This window comes from Stegostoma tigrinum, chromosome 2, assembly GCF_030684315.1.
Source record: "Stegostoma tigrinum isolate sSteTig4 chromosome 2, sSteTig4.hap1, whole genome shotgun sequence".
Taxonomy (NCBI): Eukaryota; Metazoa; Chordata; class Chondrichthyes; order Orectolobiformes; family Stegostomatidae; genus Stegostoma; species Stegostoma tigrinum.
Genome location: NC_081355.1, coordinates 10,333,941 through 10,354,733, shown reverse-complemented (window position 1 = coordinate 10,354,733; position 20,793 = coordinate 10,333,941). Strand labels below are relative to the sequence as shown.

The 20,793-nt window shown below is 47.4% G+C and overlaps 1 protein-coding gene across 11 annotated transcripts in view; it reads left to right on the top strand.

Annotated features, from left to right (window-relative positions):
* The window catches only part of rreb1a (ras responsive element binding protein 1a), a 261,578-nt gene that overhangs the window by 140,004 nt on the left and 100,781 nt on the right, over window positions 1-20,793 (top strand). For all 11 annotated transcript variants that reach the window (XM_048548295.2, XM_048548303.2, XM_059652248.1 and 8 more), the window contains 2 exons: window positions 10,872-11,009; window positions 13,923-14,122. In XM_048548295.2, coding sequence (XP_048404252.1) covers window positions 10,872-11,009; window positions 13,923-14,122 — 338 coding nt within the window. The remainder of the gene's footprint in view (window positions 1-10,871; window positions 11,010-13,922; window positions 14,123-20,793) is intronic.

The following is a 20,793-nucleotide window of genomic DNA, read 5'->3' as shown; positions in this document are numbered from 1 at the left end:
GAAATCTGCCGCCTTCGCCAGGTTCTGGTCTACATGTGACATGTTACAGCAGTGTGGTTGACTCTGAAATGCAGGGATGGGCCAGAAATGCTGATGTTGCCAGTGATACCGTCCATGAAAGAATAAAACAGAATGATTTAATTGTCTGTAAACTGCTTCAGGGCTTCCTGAAGTTGTGAAAGGTGCCATATAAATGTAAGCTGTTCTGTTCTGGTTTAGCAATTTTGGAACACTTAGCCTGCACTTTAAAGTCTGCGCAAATGATTATGGTTTATTCAAGTTTTTGCAGGCCTGTGGAGTGAATGATAGTGAGCCTCTGTACTCTGATCACCAGGAAACTCTACATTGAGGCTTGAGGATTTTGTTATTACGAAGATGTAGGCCCAGGTACAATTGTCTGGGAATTTTGTGGATTGGAATGTACTGCTGGTTACTGTGCCTTGTAAGATCCCCAGTGTTTTAAGATAGCTTTGCACTTGCAACTTAAGTCTGGAGAGTGTCTGTATATGTGTTAGACATTACAAATAACAAGTTAAAAGATGCATGCCCTTGCACATGTGCACATATGCCCCAAATATCTCACTTTTCTTACAGATGCCAGTCTTAAACATTTTGAATGTGCATTTGTGATTTGCAATTCAGTAACGTGTAGGGTAGTCTGCCCAATGGACTAGCAGCATTGAAAAGTCTATTGACTGAGATCTAATCTGCTGAAACCATCAGACTTTGTGGTTATGACCAGTTGCCTTTCCATAGCATCTTCAATGTGATAAACTGTCTTGTGGCACTCTTTTGTTCCAAAGCGCAATTTGATACATTTCCACAAAAGGTAATATTTGCGCAAAGATCCAAAAGCCTGGTGAGAGAAAAGCTTGGTCAGCTCAGTTGGCTGATGGCTGATGAGTGATGCTAACTGATACCAACTGTGTGTGTTCAGTTCCCAGATCCAGCTCATGTTACCATGAAGCGCTCTCCTTCTCAACCTCTTCCCCCTCACCTCAGCTCTGGTGCCCTTCAGGTTAAACCACGTGACCCCCAAGTTAAACCACACCAACCGTGTCTCTCTAATGAGAGAGAGCAGCCCCATGGTCCTCTGGGAAAGTGGCGATTTCATTAAGAACTGTGTCTTCCCCTGTATTGCCTGACACCTCTATGTCACGGGAAGTAAGTCACATCCTAGAGTGTGGTCCTAACTGTGTGACAACACAGTGTGGAGCTGGACAGTGGGCCAGGCAGCATCAGAGGAGCAGGAAAGTTGACGTTTTGGGTCCGGCCATGAAACTGCGGCTCCTCTGATGCTGCCTGGCCCCCAGTGTTCCTCCAGCTCCACACTGGATTATCTCTGGCTCCAGCATTGTCGGTTCTCACTATTCCTTAATGTGTGCCTCTCTTTGTGTTCTTCTTTTTTTCCTGTTAATCTTTTCTCAGTAGTCTCCTCCTAGACTTCTACCTCTTGTTTAAAGGTGGGCAAGTCATGGATAGAAATGATAAGTATTTAAGTAAAAGCAAAATATTGGGGATCTGAAATAAAAAAAACAAAGTGTTGGAGGAACTTGGCGGTCCGGGTAACATGTTGGTGCAAAGGTTTCGAGCCCAGTTTGGCTCTTCAGAAGCGAGGAAGAGTCATGCTGACTTGCTGCTAATTCTATTACTTGGCTGCAAACTGTTACAGTCGCTGCCAGACCTGCTGAGTTTTTCCAGCGCTTTCAATTTTAGGAATGGCTTGTGTGAACCACTCGGGTCTTGACGACCTAGATTCAGATGCTCAGTGCTGGGCCATGTGGCATCATCAGCCTTGGAACTGGGTGCAGAAGTGCTCCTAGACACAAGTTAAATGTGATAGACCAGGCGTGACAGCGATGCATGAGATGACAGGACCTCAACAGGAAGCATGTGTGGTGGGGCGATCGTTCTGATATAATGTAAGCTGTCCCACTTCACTTATCCATAAAACATTGTGAATGACACTTTTTCAAAAGAAACTATTCAGAAAAAAAGACAAAAGCCAGGTTGCATTTTATTTAGACTTGATTTGTTATTGTCGCATGTGCCTAGGTACAGTGAAAATGTTTGTTTGCTGTGTGGTACACCATACGAAGAATATAGGGTGATAGAACAGAGAGAGGGATACAAAGTACAGGCTGCAGACAAGTTGTACAAAATCTTGATCAAATTTAAACAATTTTTATTGTGTTTGGCCCTCAGCACATACCTATCCCTCCTGCCTAGACTGTGATTGTAAAGTGATAGATGAGGTTAAGTACGTTAGGAGCAGAATATTGACATTGTGCGTACTGGTGGCAGATTTCATCGATGTTGATGACATTAAAACAGGTTCTGATAAGGTAGACAAAGAGATACTGTTCCCATTTGTTGAAGAAAACGAGATGAGAGGGATTGCAGATTTTGGATTTTGGGGAAGAGATGCAGAAGATTAGGAGACTGAACTGTTTCTACACAGTGTGTGGTAATTCGCTGTAGTCTGGAGAGTGGTGGAAACAGAGGCCATTGATGATTTCAAAATGATATTGGATGGGCACACAAAGGAAATACATTTGCAAGGGCTGTGGGAATAGAGAGGGCGAATGGAACTGAACTGCATTGCTCCACGGAGCTACATCTCGATGGGCCAGATAGCTGCTTCCTGAGCAATTATGATGGTATGAATCCATTCGCAGCTGTCAGCCTAAGAAGACCCAGAGAGATCAACTCGTAATTAGAGGCATCGAGGTGCACGGAACAGAAACAGACCCTTCGGTCCAACACGTCCATGCCAACCAAATTAATCTAGTCCCATTTGCCAGTCCCATTTCGAGGAAATCAGCTCCAATATTGAAAATACCTCAAAAAGGGAGCAGCTCTTACAGCCATAATTTTTTCCTGTCCTCCATCTCGGATTACCCAGAATTCTCACAATTGTTGATATTATTTAGTCACCCTCTAAATCTTCAGTGCTTTTATTTTCTCTTCTCTTTCTGTCCGTCACTCCAACAGTAAAGTGGCCGCCTTAGAAAATGACGTGATGTTTAGCTTCAGAGAACTTGCCCGTGCTTTTGCTGAGTGAAAGATGTTTACAGCTTTCCTGGTGTTTCGGGAGCCAGATTATTTACATAAGAGTTACACAGAATCTTAGAATCCCTATTGTGTGGAAGTGGGCCCTTCGGCCCACCAAGTCCGCACTGACTAACAACCCCCACCCCGAACAGCATCCCACCCAGACCTGTCCCCCTACCCTATCCTCGTGGCTAATCCAACTAACCTACATGTCCCTGGACACCATGGGCAAGCGAACAGCCTGCACATCTTTGGACTGAGGAAGGAAACCGGAGCACCCGGAGGAAACCCACGCAGACGCGGGCAGAATGTGCAAACTCCACACAGACACACGGTCCCCCGAGGCTGGAATTGAACCCAGGTCCATGGCGTTGTGAGGCAACTGTGTTAACCACTGTGCTGCCAGCACAGGATCAGAAGGAGGCCATTCAGCCTGACCAATCCATGCTGGGATTTATGCTCCTTTGCTTACTTTCCTGTGGCAGTAACAAAGCTGGAGTATTTTACCACTGAGGACTGTCGATGCTGGGTCATGAAGGCTGTGCGAGGCTGAGAGAGACAGAATGTTAATCAGTCAGGGAATCACGGGCAATAGGGAAAAGGCATGAAAGTGGAATTGAGGATGATCGGATAAGCCATGATCTCATTGCATGGTGCTGCATGATCTAACATCTCATGGCCTTATCTCAATCCAGCTATTGTAACTGTCCTCTCTCACCTGCCTGCCCAACTTCTCCATAAATACATGGAAATTATTTGTTGCAGCCATTCCCTGATGATGGTGTTTTTGTGTTGAAGACATTTCTTTTGGATCTCCAATTGGATTTCTTGGCGACTCTCCTAGATTTGGTGCTGTCCAGTTCTCGTTCCTGCGCGGGGGGGGATTTCTCACCCACCCTATCAGAGCCTGTTGGGTCATGCTTTCTCTGCAAATCGAGAAAGTTAGCCTGGCGATCCTTTTCTGATCTGAGTGAGTTGTCGGCAGTTACCTCCTTCGGTGAGAATGCAGGAAATCAGCACCATCTAGGTCAGGAGGTTAAAATAACCTGAGCTACCCATTCTAAAGGTGCTTTCTTCAAAAACAAAAGCAAAAGACTGATTCAGACAGAGCTCTGTCCGCTGCCTGGACTTGTTCTGTTTGTTTTTTTTGGGAATCTGGTTTAGATGTCCGCTCTGGATCTTGCTGCTGCTGGTGATGGGTGACAGACACAGCCTCGTAACCTCACCTAAAGGGTTGGGAGAGGCTCGGAGAATTCCCACAAAACTAATCGTGTCCGTCTGAAGCAGGACTGTGTGGGGAGTGGTGTGCATGTACTCAGGAATCCAGCTCGGTCAGCAGCAGAGCAAGCTGCATTTATCCAGCCTTTTCCTGTACATTTCCCAGAATCCGTTGTCTACCAAAAACAGCAAGCATTAATTAAGTGAAGGCTACAGTCCCATTTCAGACACATGAAGGGACTTTTTGTCAGCTAACTCTTTTCAAACAAGGTGAGCTAAGTGCCATGTGGAATATTACTTCAGCAGCCCATGCGTCTCTCTGTTTAAGTGTCGTCTCATTGTAATGAGATCTGTTCCTTTTTTTTCTCCAAAGACATGTTAATGGGCACATGCCTGGTAATTGTGTCGAAGATAAAACATTCAAGCATTTGTAGAAGATTGATTTAAGAGTTATCAGGCGCCTCCTTTGAAAAAGCATTTGTGCTCTGTTATTTTTTAAAGAAACATGCTCTGAAAGCATCCTTTCTGTCAGAGCTGTGCACGACACATACATATACACACACACACACACACACACACACACACACACAAAAGAATTCAGCATTCTGAGTGAATTCACAGCAGGAAGTTTGGACCTGTTTTAACAAGCAGGAAAACAGTGACGAAGCCAGTGTTTCAAGCACTCTCATCACTAGTCTGCATCAAAAACAGCTCCTTCTACTTGAGTTGAAAGGGTGGGGCCTTGCTAGAATGGGACTGCTTTCAAGTTTGTGATTGTGTGACATGGACCACTTCTAATGTTTTTAGTCCTGCTACTTTCTTCCTCCTGTTCGCCATCCCGTGCACTGTGAATTCAACCTGGCCTCCTTCATAGGTAATTTCTGAATGACTGTCCCTTCTGTTGAGGCAACCATTTTTCTTTCAGTGTTTAATATTTAAAATTCAGCTGCAGGAGGGAAACTCCCAGGAGGACTGCTGTCTTCAAAGCAGGGCTGTAGGTTCAGTTGCCATCTTGTTAAATCCCAGTGTCGACTTGAGGCTAGAAATCTCTGCAGCCAATTTGTCAGGGTTCAGCATCGATCAGGCTGGGTCACAGTAACTGCTCCTAGCCTGCACACCCAGCCAGCAGCAAGGAAAGAAAAACAATTTCTCTACCACTGGTCCTCTATTGAGAGGACAGGCCAAGAATGTACACCAACGTGACACCAAGAAGCAATAAGCAGGGCTATTCAGCCCATCTTCATGGGACTTCCTGGCTTCTACTGACCAAAGTGGAGAGGATTCATTCAGGAAGGCAATAACTAAGTGCATTGAGATATATTGTCAGGAATGTGCAGAGATGGATGAGCATTTGGAGCCAGTACACAAAATTCTAAACATCTCATCTACCCAACCCCTTCCGAGCACCGCCTGACTTCTTCACGACGAGGTCTGCAGATCACACCTTGGATGTACCCACCACTTGGAAACCCATCACACTGCTTTGGAAACAAATTCTCCACCATCCTGAAGGATTTTCTGAGGAGAAGAGTATAATGACCTTAAGTTTATGACGCAGATTGTCACGAGACAGTAAGACAAGGACTTGCATCTTGGAACGAGGTCTTGGATTGAGTTTTGTTTTAAAATTCCTTAAAAGTATTTCAAGTGGTTATTTGCCAGAGGCGCATTAGTGTTGCACTTCATAGCTTGTTTAATCGGGGAATCTGGAACGATGGGATAATTAAGTCCGGCAGGATTCAGGCTCTCTCCAGTGCCCCAGGAGTTCCTCATCACTTGTGGTAGGGTGCTTAGACAGAGCTTATGTGCTTTGGGGAGAAGAATGAAGGAGCTGAATACCATCTAAATGGAGAAAGACTGCAGGAAATTGCAAAACTGAAGGATTTGGGGCTCCTCTTACATAAGTCACAAAAAACTAGCATTCGAGTTCAGTGGGTAACAAGTAAGAGGAATTGACTGTCGACCTTCGTTTCAAAAGGAACAGAGTATCAAAAATAGAGAATAATTGCTTCGATTGTGCTAGGCAGAAGTCAGGCCACAGCTGGAATAATGTGAACAGTTTGATCTCCTCATCTAAAGAAAGGTACAAAGGCATTGGAGGCAATCCAGAGACATTCACTAGGCTGATTCCAGGGATGGAGGGGTTTTCCAATGAGGAGACATGGAGAAAAATGAGCCTCCACTGAGTTCAGCAGAATGAGAGTTGACTGCATTGAAATGTATGGGATTGATGGGGGTAGGTGCTGAGAGGTTGTATCTCTCTTGTGAGAGAGTCAAGGTCCGGAGGCTATCATCTTGAGAATGGAATTGCACAGTAGCTCGTGAATCTGTGGAATTCTTTACCACCAGAGGCTGGGTCATTATGTACATTCAAGGCTGAGATAAACAGATTTGGAGGGATAAGGCAGGAAAGTGAGGTTGAAGCCTTGCAGATCGGCCCAATCTCACAGAATGGTGGAGAGAATATTGCTGTTTTGTGTCACGTTCTTGGCCTGTCGCCTCAATAGAGGATTGGTTCTGGAGAAATTGTTTCTTTTCCTTGCTGTCGTGCTGGGATTTAGGATGCTGGCTAGGAGCAGTGACTGTGACCCAGCCTGATCTATGCCAATCCCTGTCCGTTGGCTGCAGAGATCTCCAGCCTCGAGTCGACACAGTGAGATTTAACAAGGTGGGTTTTAGCCATAACCTTTTACTGATGGTCATCCTCATCAGTATGAGCGTGCCATCCCCTCTGACCCTCTTGTATTTGTTTCTTATAACAAAGGAACATTGCACTTTTGTGACTTCATACAGAGTTCTAATTTGTACCCACTGAAAGCACCCATCTGCACGAGATAGAACTACATCCTGTTGGAGACAACAGATTAGATTTGCAGAAGCGATTCCAAGATGCTTTGGAAACACTTGACCAAGAACCTTTTCTGAGTTGAACTGACCCCCAAGTCCAAGCTATTAGCTTGTCTGTTGTTATCTGGCTGTAGGCTGCAGATCTGTCTCTCTTCTTGACGAGGCTGTAATTAGCTTCAGTGAGTGTGATGTGGTGAGCTGGTGTGGTAACTAGCAGAGTGCTAATAATGTGGGGCTTTTTAACCACGTGGGGCTGTGCTGTGAGAGACCAGACTGATTTCACATCCTGCAGAATGTAGTAGAGTGTATCTCCAGCACAGTAAGGCCAAGAGAGTGAGGGGGCCCATGCTTAGAGCTTGGGGAAAGAACATTTAGCAGAGTACAGGCATATGGATCGCTGAATGGCCAGTGACCAGAAACATTTTACTCTTTTCTTAAATTTTTTCGTGGGATGACTGTCACTGGCTCGGCCAGCATTTATTACCCATCTCTAATTGCTCAGAGGGCTGTTTGAGAGCCAATTACATCACTGTGGGTCTGGAGTCACATGTAGGCCAGACCAGGTAAGGATGGCTGATTTCCTTCCCTAAAGGGCATTACCTTCAGTAGACTGTTTAGTGAGCCAAATGGGTTTTCCCAACAATCCAACACACGGCCATCCTTAGACACTTAATTCCAGATATATATTTGCTGTGATGGGATTTAAGCCCCAGGTTCCCCGGGACGCTACCTGGGTATATGGATTAATAGTCTCGCGATAATCCCGCTAGGCCATCACCTCTCCCTCCACAGATGCTGCCAGACCAGCTGAGTGTTTCCAGCATTTTCCGTATTTAATTGCAGGAAGGGTGTGACTTTTTAAACGGAGCACAAAACCAGCTGCATCTGATTTTATCTGCTTTCCAGATTCCCACCTCCTTAGAGCGTGCAGAAACAACAGTGTGCCATTTTCCCTGCCCTGAGATCGATGAATCCACCACCAGAGGTTTTGTTCTCCAGTGGCCTCCAGTCCTGATGATAGGGCTCCTTCTGTTGGAATAATAAAGTGCCCCAAGCAGTATACAGCCCATCATCATAAGGCCTGGTGAGCTGGATATCAGTGCCACTCTGAGGGAGTGCTGCACTGCCAGGACACCATTTTCCAACACCCCTACCTGGCTGTTGAGGTGAACATTGTGATATCCTGCAACAGTAGTCGATGCTGAGCGGGCGATTTCTCCCAATGTATCAGCCCTCGGCATACATTGCGAAAAGCAGTTATTCACACAGGGAGGTGCTACAGACAACAGTGGCATCTCTTTGATAACAGCAACATTGTTGTAAAGCAAGGCTTCTTCTGTGAATGTGCTAGGTGCTATGTAACTGCAAGTTTAGTTGCTTTCTTCCCAATTGTTTCTGAAGCATCGGACTCCTCAGAAATGTTTTTCTTTGTCACTGGGAGTTGGAGGCTGTACAGGACCTCACCCCGGGGAGTGATGTTAACAGGCTGTTTGAAATGAGCTGGGATGGCCCACTGTAGAGGCCCCAGCCTAGCCTCAAATCTGAATTGTTTGTCTCTTACCATTGGCTCAGTCACCCAGTGACCAGGGTCTGTAACCCATTCAAAACCTGTAGCATTTAAGTCTGAGATGAGGAGGAATTTCTTCTCTCAGAAAGTCGAGAGTGTTTGGAACTCCTTGCCACTGAAGCTGTGGGGGCCAGAGTTCTTTTGTGTATTTAAGGTTGAGATAGATAGATCCTCGATCAGTGAGGAAAATCAAGGGTTACGGGGAAATGGCAGGAGAGTGGGCGTGAGGTATCTCGAATCAACCACGATGTTGTTAAATGATGGAGCAGGTTTGATGCCGAATGGCCTACTCTTGTTCCTATGATCTTTGGATGTAACACCATCCCTCCATAACAAGCTATTCATGGTGTAGGAGGGTTTCTATCTCTATGGAAACCACCGATGCTAACTCGATGTGGAATAGGATTAATCCACACCAAGGACATGTATTAATAGATAGGATTTATTTTAATGTTCTCAGCCTTCTGTCCTCATCAGAGTGTAGCCCAGGCGATTGGTGCAGAGATTCCCATCTTATCCACAGATACTGACTACGTTTCATTCCTTAAGCAGCAGGCCCTTGGATTGAATCGTTCTGTTTCTGGTTAGTGGGACAATGGCTGTCTGGAAGAATGGGAAAATGCTGCATTAAAATTGTAGCTCCTCCCATTCCAACGATGCCCTGCTTTAGCTGTTCATGAGCTGGTGTTTCATTGACAATCAAACTGTACAGAGTGAGGCTCTGTTAATGTGTGATGGTGTTGATATCTTGGTCCAGAGGTAAGGACATGAACACTGCCACAAGAGCCCTCTGTGAGTGATGATGCATACAGCCAGTAAAATTAGCTGACTTAAGCACAGTGGTATGATTGTAATTATTATATATAGATTCATAATGACACAAAGGAAGCCATTCTGCCCATTAAATCCCTGCTGACATTTGATTGACTAATAGGTCTCAGTACCCTCTTCCACCTCCCCTTTTCCCTTAAGCCAATTTTCCTTTCGAATCCAGCTTCCCTTTGGAATCCTTTGTCATTTCCAGTGCTCTCACTGACACCAAGTTCCAGGTCTTCCACACTCTTCGCATTACAAGGTTCTCCTTCATAACCTCCCTCCCCTGCACTCTCAGCCAAATCCTTTTAAGGTGTGCTTCCCCCTTGTTCTTGTACCATCATCTAGTGGAACAGTGTGCATGCACACACAAACGCGTGCACACACACGCCCATCTCCTTTGCTCCAAGGAGATCAACCCCAGTTTCTCCAAAGCTACTAGAGGAGCAGTTAGCGTAGAAGCTGCCAGGCCTGCTGTGTTCTTCCAGTTTCCTGTTTGTCTGCCTTGGATTCCAGCATCTGCAGTTTTTTCTGTCTCTAAACTTTATTACTAAACTTACTCTTCAGTGGAACTATTCTAGAAACTCACCTTTGCACCACTGCGAGAGCCCTCACTTGGTGTGTGTTGACCGTAGCTAGGACTCCATCACCTAGTTATGGCCTAACTAGAGCCATAAGGGCCCACCAATCAGTCATGGTACATGGGCATCGCTGGCTGGCCAGCATTTATTGTCCGTCCCTGCATGCCCATGAGAAGGTGGAAGTGAGCTGCCTTCTTGAACCACTGCAGCCCATGTGCTGTAGGTTGACCCACAGTGCCTTGAGAGAGGGAATTTCTGGAGTTTAACACTGAACACGCAGCAATATATTTTCACATTGGGATGGTGAGTGGCTTGGAGGGGCATTTGCAGAAGGTGTAAGAATATTAGAGTTACATTGCATGCTTCCTATCTCAGTCAATGGTTGGGTGTGATGAACAGGTTGAACTCAGGAGGGAAAACAGAAAGGGAATTGAGTCCTTTCTGATAGTTGGCAGTGTTGAAGGGTTGCAGTCTAAATGGGGTCTGTGCAGGAGACTGGATCAGTTTGCACTTTGAGAAGGCTAGCAGCGTGTTTGTAACCAGTGCCTGTAGCTATATCGGGATTGTCATTCTCGACATTTGGAGAGCACCAGACCATCACAGGGTGTCACTACCATCCAGCAGCTTTGTAAATCCGAATTTGCTCCAGGAATCCCTGTGAGCACACAGCCGTCTCACTCCGTCTCTCTCTCTCGTTTCATCTTCACAGTTATATATTCAGCTATTATTTGTTATCACCTTACTATTCCTATCTAGTCTAATCAGTACTGTTTTCCAATCTTGTCTTACAGTGGGGGACAATGGATCTGAAGAGAAGGGAGACCTGGGTCAGACATCTCCAGCTAAACTGACAGGATTGGTTGATGAAAGTAGAACCCAAGAAGATGATGATGCTGAGATCGAGTCCAAAACTCAAACAGAAAATGGAGGTAATTCAATCGTAACTGTGCCTAGTCCTTGTGATTGTCCCATCACTGAAGGGAGAAGCTGCTTACCTCCTTTTACAGTTTTTAGCAGTTGGTTTGAGACTCTTATTAAAAGATACTTCGTACTCCTTTGAAGTATCCACAGTGAGATGGTGATTGCGGGTAAGGGAGAAGGTTGGTGGAGTGGGGGGGGGGTGTGGCGCGGCGTGTGGAGAGGGCATGTAGGTGCTTTTCTGAATTCTCTGCCAGAAGGCCATGGAGGCCAAATCAAAAATGAGATTTAGTTGAGAGTTAAATTTTAAAGGTGCCAAAGAGTATGAGGCATGAGCAGGAATATGGAATGAGAAAGTGGATCAGCAACAACCAAACTGAATGGCGAAGCAAGCTCAAAGGGCCGAATGGCCTACCCACTCCCTTACTTGCTATATTTCTATGCTTTTGGTAGATGACTTGCCCACCCAACCAGCAACTCAGGCCCTGGAGTCCAATATTGGCTCAGTAGAGAGCCTTGTTGTAACTGGGATTAACCATCAATGAATCTTACTGGACAGTTCAAGCTGTGTGTGGGCCACTGTACCTCAGGGGGAGATGGGCCTCGATCAAAGGTGACCAATACCTGATTGAATGGATATCGGGGAGTTTATTGGGCACAGAATGGGTAGGGGTCCCGCATTGTCATCAAGAAAGTGGAGGTTGGGGGCGGTGTCCTTCCAGTGGTGGCCACAACGTCTTCAATGGCGCTGCTGAGCACAGGAGTAGCCAACCTTCTCAGGGCTTGGTTTCAGGGTACGCCGTACCAGTTGTCTTGGCTCTCCCTGTTTGCCTCCTGCTTTGGTGGCCCTTTCTGAAAAGAGCCCGAGTGGGTGCCTCTGGTTCTCCAGGCAGTGGGCAAGACCCCATTACCGGAGGACTCCACTTTACATCACTGCAACCTTCATTGTCACCGGGTCAAAATCCTTCCCGAGCACCTCCATCAGCGTACCACACAGACTCCCAATAACAGTTAGCTGCTGCAAACGAGTAAAAACAAAACCTGACATAAAAACTGAAACTACTGGAAATCCCAAAGCAGGTCAGACAGCATCTGTAATTAATATAATAATCTACAATGAACACACCCACAGTTAATGCGCATTTAATGAGGGAGGAAGAGAGTTAGAGATTCGGACCAATGACTGAGTTCATCTCGCAGCATTTGGAGACGGTGGTAATGTTGCTGTGTTGGTTTGCTTTTCTTTCCTGGGATTTTTAAAAATTCTTCACATGAGGGTGTCACTGTTTACGCCAGCATTTATTGCCCATCCCTAATTTCCCAGAAGGCAGTTAAAAGTCAGCCACATTGCTTGTGGGCCTGGAGTCAGGTGACGGTGGCAGATTTCCTTCCCCGAAAAACAGTCGTAAACCAGAAGGGTACATCCGACCACCATCGTTCGTCTCTTGGTTCCAAATGATGTTTTATTGAAATTGAATTTGAACCCAGAGCCTCTGGATTAATTTTATTGAAACTGAATTTGAACCTGGGCCGCTGGATGAATAGCACAGCGTTAACAACAGCAGGCTATCGCCTCCATAAGTGTCTTGCCAGGCCAGCATTTGTTGCCTACCCCTGTTCACCCTGAATGGTTCAGTTATTGACAATCTAGTTATCCAGAGACTAATGCTCTGTGCGCACCCCCATCTGTCGCTGCCGTGGGAATTTCAATGCAATGAATAATTCTGGGATTGAAAGCCGGGCTCTGCTTCAGTGTTGCCACTGCCACTGACAAGTTGCCCTTTAGGGAAGGAAATTGCTGTCCTTACCCGGTCTGGCCTACATGTGACTCCAGGCCCACAGCAATGTGGCTGACTCTGAGCTGCCCTTTGCGAAGGCTGAGCCGGACTCTCTTTTGAAAGGCAATTAGGGATGGGCAACAAATGCCGGCCTTGGGATCTGACACTGAGGATAAAGATAAAAAGAATGCTGCCTAACTTGCTGATCATCATCTGCATTTTTTTAGTAAGTATTTGTGATCTGAAGCGGGTCTTGTGTTCTACAGAAGCTATCGTTTACTATCAGTGACAGCCGCAGAAATTGCTGGAGAAACTCAGCAGGTCTGGCGGCGTCTGTGGAGAGAGAAGAACAGCGTCCCGTATCCGTGCTTCCCAAACTTTTTCCCACTGTGACCCTAGCTTTGACGCTTTGTCATTGTTGCGAGGCCCTCAGGGAGACCTGAGAGAGCGGGGAGCTTGTTAAAGTGGGAGCCTTGCTGCTATTATCTGGGGCAGAAATCCATAGTGACCTTTTGCTTCCTTGGACCTTGATACCCCAGAATTTTGGGCCTCGAGCCCCCCCCCCCAACTTTGAAGAGCCCTGCCTTATATCATTTGCCAGCCACCGTGTGCCCCCAGCAAGTGTGCGACAGAAGTGGCCTGATCTCAAATGGAAACCCCATTGGGAGGAAACCTGACCCTGCTCCCAATACAACTCTTGTGCAACACCCTCCTAACTCATCAACAAACCGTCGTGGCTGTTGCTACAGTCACCAATGACGGCCTGTAATCATCAGTAGTTCTGGTCTTAAACAGATCAAAATGTTCTGTGCAAAATACAGCCCGTATTTGGAAGGTCAGAATCTAAAATTGTCCAACTAGATGTTCCTCTGAGCAGTGTGATTAAAAATAGTTCGGCAAAAAAAACCAGAGAATTGTCAGGGCTACATTTTCCCCAAACAACCCTGCTTCAGCCGTTCGGCTTGTTTTGTTTGACCCCGAGCGTTGACCTGTTGCCAATTGGCTGCTGTCTCTGAGACTGGGTTTCGGATGGGCGAGTCAGCACCACCTATTGAGGGGCGCTGCCCCTACCTGAGCAGGCTGGCGCATCCCAGGTAGCGTCGATGAAAGCCGTGTCTGTGAAAGTGTGTTTGTGTTGTGCCACAGCAGGAGGAGAGACGGGGACCCCCGCCGTCCAGGGGGCAGCAGTGATATTGCCAAACAATCCCGAAAGTGTCGACTTGTCTTCCGTGAAGTCCATGATGTCGACGGTGATGAACGTGGGCAGTCTCAATGGGGATGCCAGCGACATGCCAAGCAACAAAAGCCCCTCGAAGTCTTCCGTGCGAACGGGGAAAATCAAGCAGGTAGGCACCTGAGGGAAAGACTGGAACCTGATGAAGGGGGAGGTCGCTTTGGTATTTGCACAGGACCTCCTTATTCCTTTGTTTTGCCCTGGGATTTGTGAATTTTTGATGTGATCTTTCTCATTGTTAGCCATTACTCACAGATACTTTATTGGCCTCTGAGTCACAGGCCTGTGGGCTTAAGTCTCCACAAGTGGAATCTCAGCTGTTCTTCCAGCACAGTACTGAGGGTGTGCTGCACCGTCAGAGGTACCTGTTCTCCGATAATATGCTCAGCTGGTTGCAGAAGACCCTGTGTTGCTTTTTCAGAGAAGAGCAAGGGAGTTCTCCTCTGTACATAGGGCAATAATTAGTCAACATTGCTAACACATTAACTGTCAGCAAACAAAAAAACAGGTTACCTGGTGAACATTTTGCTGGCTGTGGAAATGTGCTGCGTGTTTATCCTACGTTACTACTGTGACTACAGAATGGTTGTGGTACAGGCCATTCAGCCGTTGTGTCAGCACCTTCAAAATTACTGTATTGGCAGTAAATCTTTCGTGTGGCGTACCGGGGTCATTAAGGTGCTATATAAATATAGGTTTTCCTGCTTTCTGGTCCAAAAGAGTGTTTTGCCATGTGTCTCCTGTTTCCGGTAAATGCACCATCTCTTTCCCCATCAGCGCATTCGCAAACCCCTTCCAACTCAGTTGGTAGCTTGCCACTCAGGCTTCGAAGAAGTTTGGCTCAGGGTTTCATTTTCTAGAGCCTCTGGTCAGTATCTAAGTCTACACCAGGCCCCTGGCACGTCCTGCTCTCGTAGCCCAGCAACTCCTGATACAAAAGCTTGTTGCCGTCAGCAACCTGGGAAGGACGGTTTGACAGGAACACAAGTTTGATTATCATGAGGACGAGTTTTATTCCATCCTAGGGGCCTGGAGAACTTGAGGTTGATTATTGCCCATCATTCAGATCAGCCATGATCTCATTGAATGGCAGAGCAGAATTGATGGGCTGAATGCCCTACTTCTTCTCCTACTTTTTATGATCTTACAGTTCATTGAAGCCAGACTCATGACGTAAATACTAAAGAGTTCACCTCAAGCTCCCAGTAAATTCAACTCAACTTACTAACATGCAGTTTGCAACCCATTTCTTATGGCGATGCTGTGTTCAGATCAGTAGACATCTTTATTCAGGAATGTGCCCAGTATCTGATTGGACACTGTTGTGATCCAGTGGTATCGCGATATTTTGAATTAAGACATGGTGGGGGCTGGCTGCGTGGGGGGAAGGGGCCAGGGGGTGTGGGGTGGGGCGCAGAAATTGTCCAGGAAACCGACACGCGCTGGGATTTTAGCTTCACCCAGGAAATTGTGGGGTATCCTTGGGCAAAGTGCCAGCCAACCCACCATGAGTTGGCATCTTCAACATAGGAGCAGTAGCCAAATAGGTAGAGCCTCGGCGTGGGAGCGAAGAGAGTGGCAATACTTTTACAGCTCTCCTTTTGCTCAAAGGGAGGAATGATCTTTCCTCGTAGCCTCCGCTGTCCTTTTCCCAGCAACTCCCCCCCCCCCCCCCCCCCCCCCCCCGCCACCCCAACCAACCCATACCCTGTCAGCACGGGAGAGACTTAGCCCGAAACCTCACCTCCTGAGGGCCTGGAGTTGAAGCTTCACATTGTGCAGAGGAACCCCAAACTATCAGGACCCCTCCACACTCCTGATATGTCTGTCAAAATCGCCCCCACCCCTCTGGCGTCACTCTCATGCATCCCAAATCATTGAAAGGGGACCTGAGTCTCTTGAGTCAGACCAGGCCAGATACAGATAGTTTAAGCTGTTGTTGTTTTACACAGTGATTATTGTTATCAAACCCTTACCAACATTCAGTTAAACTGATGAACGTTTCCCCTGTAAGCTCCTTACTAGATCTATCTCTGTAACCTCCTCCTCCAGCCCTCTGTGATATTGTGCTTCTCCAATTCTGGTCTCCTCGTGTATTGCTGAACAGGGAGCCAGTGAGCACACTGGAGAATGGAACTTACTTTCTAGCCTCAGCTGGAAAGACTCTGAGCTCGGGAATTTCCTTCCTGAACCTTTCCACTGTCTGTATCTCGTTGCTCCTTTCAGGAACTCCATGTTCTTTGACCGAGCCTTTGGTCATCTGCCTTCTCCTGCAGCCCTCCTATGGTTTATAATGACCCTGTGAAACTCCTTGGGACATTTTTGTTACACTGTAGGAGCTATCTAAATATAGCTTCTTGTAGTGGATTGTAAATAGTTGAAGCTCCAGTGCTTATCCTTACTGCATTTATTACGGCACATGACAATGGCCACTTTATTCCTAGTTTCTGCTAACTTCCCATTAACCGGCCCTCGTCCCTGGTTATGTGTCTGGTTTGCTGAATGTACTCCCCTCCACCTCCACACAGACAGACATTTCCACCACCGCTCTCTCAGTTTCATCACCTCTCTCCACCCTCCAGTTCCTGAGAACTCCTTGCTCGTGCTCACAGTGGGCAGAAACAAGGTTGACTTGTGGGACTCAGTGGGCCCACCTCCTTCCTGTCGTGTACCCCCTCAATCACCTCTGATGAGGGGAACCCAGGCTGGTTTAACACAGCCGTATGAATCGACCCGCTGGGCACGCTGCACGACACACTGGCTGCTCTGTGTTCACCTCAGAGTCACTGGACTGAAGCCCCGTACCTCGTGAGCATTTGGCCATGTCCGAATAGGGTGGCAGGCTATGTTGGCTGGAATATTCCCTCCCGGAGTCTAATGCAGGTGGAGGTGGGAAAGCATGGTATTTGGACCACCATCACTCTGCCTCATTAGATCTAGCTCCAGAGCAGAAGGTTCAGCCTGTGACTTGCTGCTCCACCTTTCTTGGTGAATCCTGACCGTTGGCCTTCACTTTTGGAGGGCGTTTGTGGGTATCGTAAGCCTGCATGGAGGACCGTGGCCTTTCGCTGCGCCGCTTGGAGTAATATGCAAGCATTTTGCTTTCAGAAGTGAGACGATGTGACCTTAGTCCTCTAAAACCTCTCATTCTCACATTGGAGCTATCGGTCTGAGATGTAGGAAGGTGACCGTGGAGACAGCCACTCCATGCAAAAGGCTTCCAGAAGTTTCTGCCTCACACGGGCATCGGAGGTGTTTGCAGAAGAGCCGAGTATCACCGGGAATGTGGCTGCAGAAGAACGCTCCTGTTGTTTTGATCCGTCCTTTCTGGGACCATAAGAGGATCGCTGGTGAGGCCAAAACTGGTCACTCACCCTTGATTGCCATTGTAAAGGGACCTTGCTTGGCCATTTCAGAGCCAATGCCGTCGCTGGATCAGGAGCCATGAGTAGACCAGACCGGGCAAGGAAAGCAGATTTCTGTCTCTGCAGGATGGCCTTTTACAACAAACGATGATGGTTGTCGTGGTCACTGACGTACCAGGTTTATTAATTGAATTTAAGTCCGATCATGCGGGCGCGATGGGTTTTGACCCTTTTGAACCTGGAGCATTGGGTCTGGCCCTGTGAGCCATTGGAACGTTGAGAAAAGTTTCCATCTCCGAAGGGGCCTTAGTGGGGTTTTACAGTGATCGGTAACTGTTGTCATAGTCCCCATCACAGAGAATGGTTGCATATTCCACGTTTTAAGAGTTGAAGTTAAATTTTGCCAGATGCCGTGGTGACCTTTGAACCCACGCCCCGAGAGCTATCTGGTATGTGTCACCATCAAATCGATCGTGGGGTTTGAAGGGCCGTGACTCTCCGTCACTGTCACCCTGAGACCTAACCTCGGGCCGAGGGGCCAGTGATGCTGCTGTTGGATCCACATCCCACAAGCTGGGGCAAGGAGAAGATCTCTGGCACAGCACTCGGTCGCCAGGATGCGGGGGAATAAAAAGAATCATAGAATCCCTACGGGGCAGGAGCAGGCCATTCGGCCCATCGATCCTGTGCACTGACACCCCCCCCCCCCGAAGCACGTCCCACCCAGACCCACCCCATCCCTGTAACTCTGCTTTTCCCATGGCTAACCCCACCTAGCTGGCACATCTTTGGATTGTGGGAGGAAACTGGAGCACCCGGAGGAAAACCACACAGACACAGGGAGAAATGTGCAAACTCCACACAGACAGTCACCTGAGGGTGGAATCGAACCCGGGTCCCTGGCGCTGTGAGGCACCTGCGCTAACCACTGAGCCACTGTGCTGATTTTGTTGAGGCTGTACTTGGCTTGTGCAGAAGCTTCACTTTTATATATTACCTTCCATGAGCACAACTCACAGTTATGACCCGCACAGTATAGGAAACACAGCAGCCATTATGCACACAGACAGCTGCCACAAACAGCAATGTGATTATGACCTGATAATCTGATTTTATATTTTCTCTCTGTGACCTTTGATTGTGGGATAAATATTGGCCAGGGACTGTTTTTCTTTGAAGTTGTCCCTTGGATCATGCACTGCCCCTCAGCAAGCTGTCAGGGCCTCTGGGTTAATGTCTCCTTTGAAAGTCACCGCCTCTGACAGTGCAGCACTCCCTCAGTACTGCCTTGTTCTCAGTGTTGTGAGTTCTGGGGAGGGACGTGCAATCCAGGGATTTCTCAATCTGAGGCAGGAGGGTGCCCTGCTCAGCAGTGAGTGACTCACAAGGGCCATCTGTTTCTGTGTGTGTGTCTGTCTGTGTGTGTGTGTGTCGGTAACTGTGTGCATGTGTGTGCCTGTGCCTGCTTGTTTGTGCCTGTGCCTGCGTGTTTGTGCCTGTATCTGTGTCTGTCTGTGTTTGTGCCTGTGTGTGTGTGTCGGTAACTGTGTGCGTGTGTGTGCCTGTGTCTGTGTCTGTCTGTGTTTGTGCCTCTGTGTGTGTGTGTCGATAACTGTATCTGTGTGCGTGTCTGTTTGTGCCTGTCTCTGTCTGTGTATGTGTGTGTGCCTGTGTCTGTGTGTTTGTGCCTGTCTCTGTGTGCCTGTGTGTGTGTTTGTGCCTGTCTGTGTGTGTTTGTGCCTGTCTGTGTGTGCGCGCGCCTGTCTGTGTGTGTGCGCGCCTGTCTGTGTGTGCGCGCCTGTCTGTGTGTGCGCGCCTGTCTGTGTGTGTGTGCCTGTCTTTGTGTGTGTGTGTGTGTGTGTGTCTGTGTTATACGATGCAGCTGAATCGAAGACCTTCTCTGCAAAAGGCTGTAAAACAATTGGCTCCAGACTCTTATCGAAAGTAGTTATCCAGGCTATAAAAGTGATAAGGGCGTGTGATGAAACCGTGTTGGATCTTTCTGCCACGGGGGCAATGTGCTTGAAAAAGGGAATTGATCTGTCTTTTATTTTGAAGCCTGATGCTGGAAGTAAATTTTACACCGAGCCTTTTTCTGGCGATCAGCACTTTCCATTTTTGCGGAATTCTGTGATGGCGCTGTATGTGAGAAGCAGGAAGCCTCCATCCAGTAGCAGCTGTTGCAGCTTGTAAACATTTGCACTTTTCACTGTAGCAGAGTGTACAGTGCCTGCCATTTGTTTGACTGACCTGCCCTGTGCTATGTGCAATGTGCTGGTATGGGAGTCATTTCTACTTGCTGGTTAATGATAAACTGCAGAGTCAATATTCAACGGGCCAGAGAGCACAGTGCTGATCTCCTGTCCAAGGTTAAACAGGGGAGGGGTTTGGTGGGGGTGGATTGTGATGGGTGCTGGTGACGAAGAGCCTATTCCAGTCCATTGTTAAATTGAGGGACAACTGTGCCGAGAAGTGCAGGCAGCTGCAATCCTTGGATGGGCGCAATATTGACTGAATCAATTGGTTCCTTCTCTGTAAATCTGAGAGAAGGGGCCAGGTTTGTAAACGGCTGTCAGAGGAGCAGCGGATTTGTGGCTGGAAAATGCCACACGTTGCCTTTCGTTCACTGGCAGGCAGTAGCCCACACTCGGGCTTCGCTGCAGGGACGTTAACGCCCCCTCATCCCTGCCAGACGAAAGCAGCGAGGTATTTTTAAAACTGTGGCAGAGGTTCTGACATAGCCTGGGTACACTCTGCAGTCACAGATCTTGGCTGACCTAGCAGTTGGCTGGCACTATCCCAAGCTCTCAATCTTCCAGTTGACTGTTCCATCTGGTAGCAAAGGGAGGAAAAAATAAAATCGAGGGAATTTTGGTTTTGCTGTTTTGGGAAGTGTACGTCTTTGACAGCAGTGACTGTCACGTTTATTGTTTACATTTATGTTCATCTGAGCTCAGTTTTAGCACAAGCCAGCCCGATGTACTTTGGTGTTTCAGTCTGTACACCAAGTGAAATGGGCAGGTTTTTTTTAAAAACAGAATCTTCGACCTTCGTTTGCATTTCCCTGTGTTCCTTTGTACTCTCTCACCCCAAGCTATGATGCAGTTCGTGTTCCAACTCTGAAATGAATTGATTATTTTCGGTCACCTGGCTAAGGGTGCCAATGTGAAGCCAGGCAGTGTAGGAAGAGATACCAATGACCTGATAGACCATGACTGAGCAGATTTTGAATTGGCATGCAAGTGCCCTCTCGGATCTTCTCCCTCGCCTTCTCTATGGAGTCGTTCATGTTGTTTTCTTTCCTTCACTAATGTTCCCCAGTAGCCCCACAATCTCTCCTCTTCTGAAGCATTGACTCCCCATAGAGTTACAGTTCCACATTTAATGTCGTCTCTTCAACTAACCCTGCCCAAGTGGC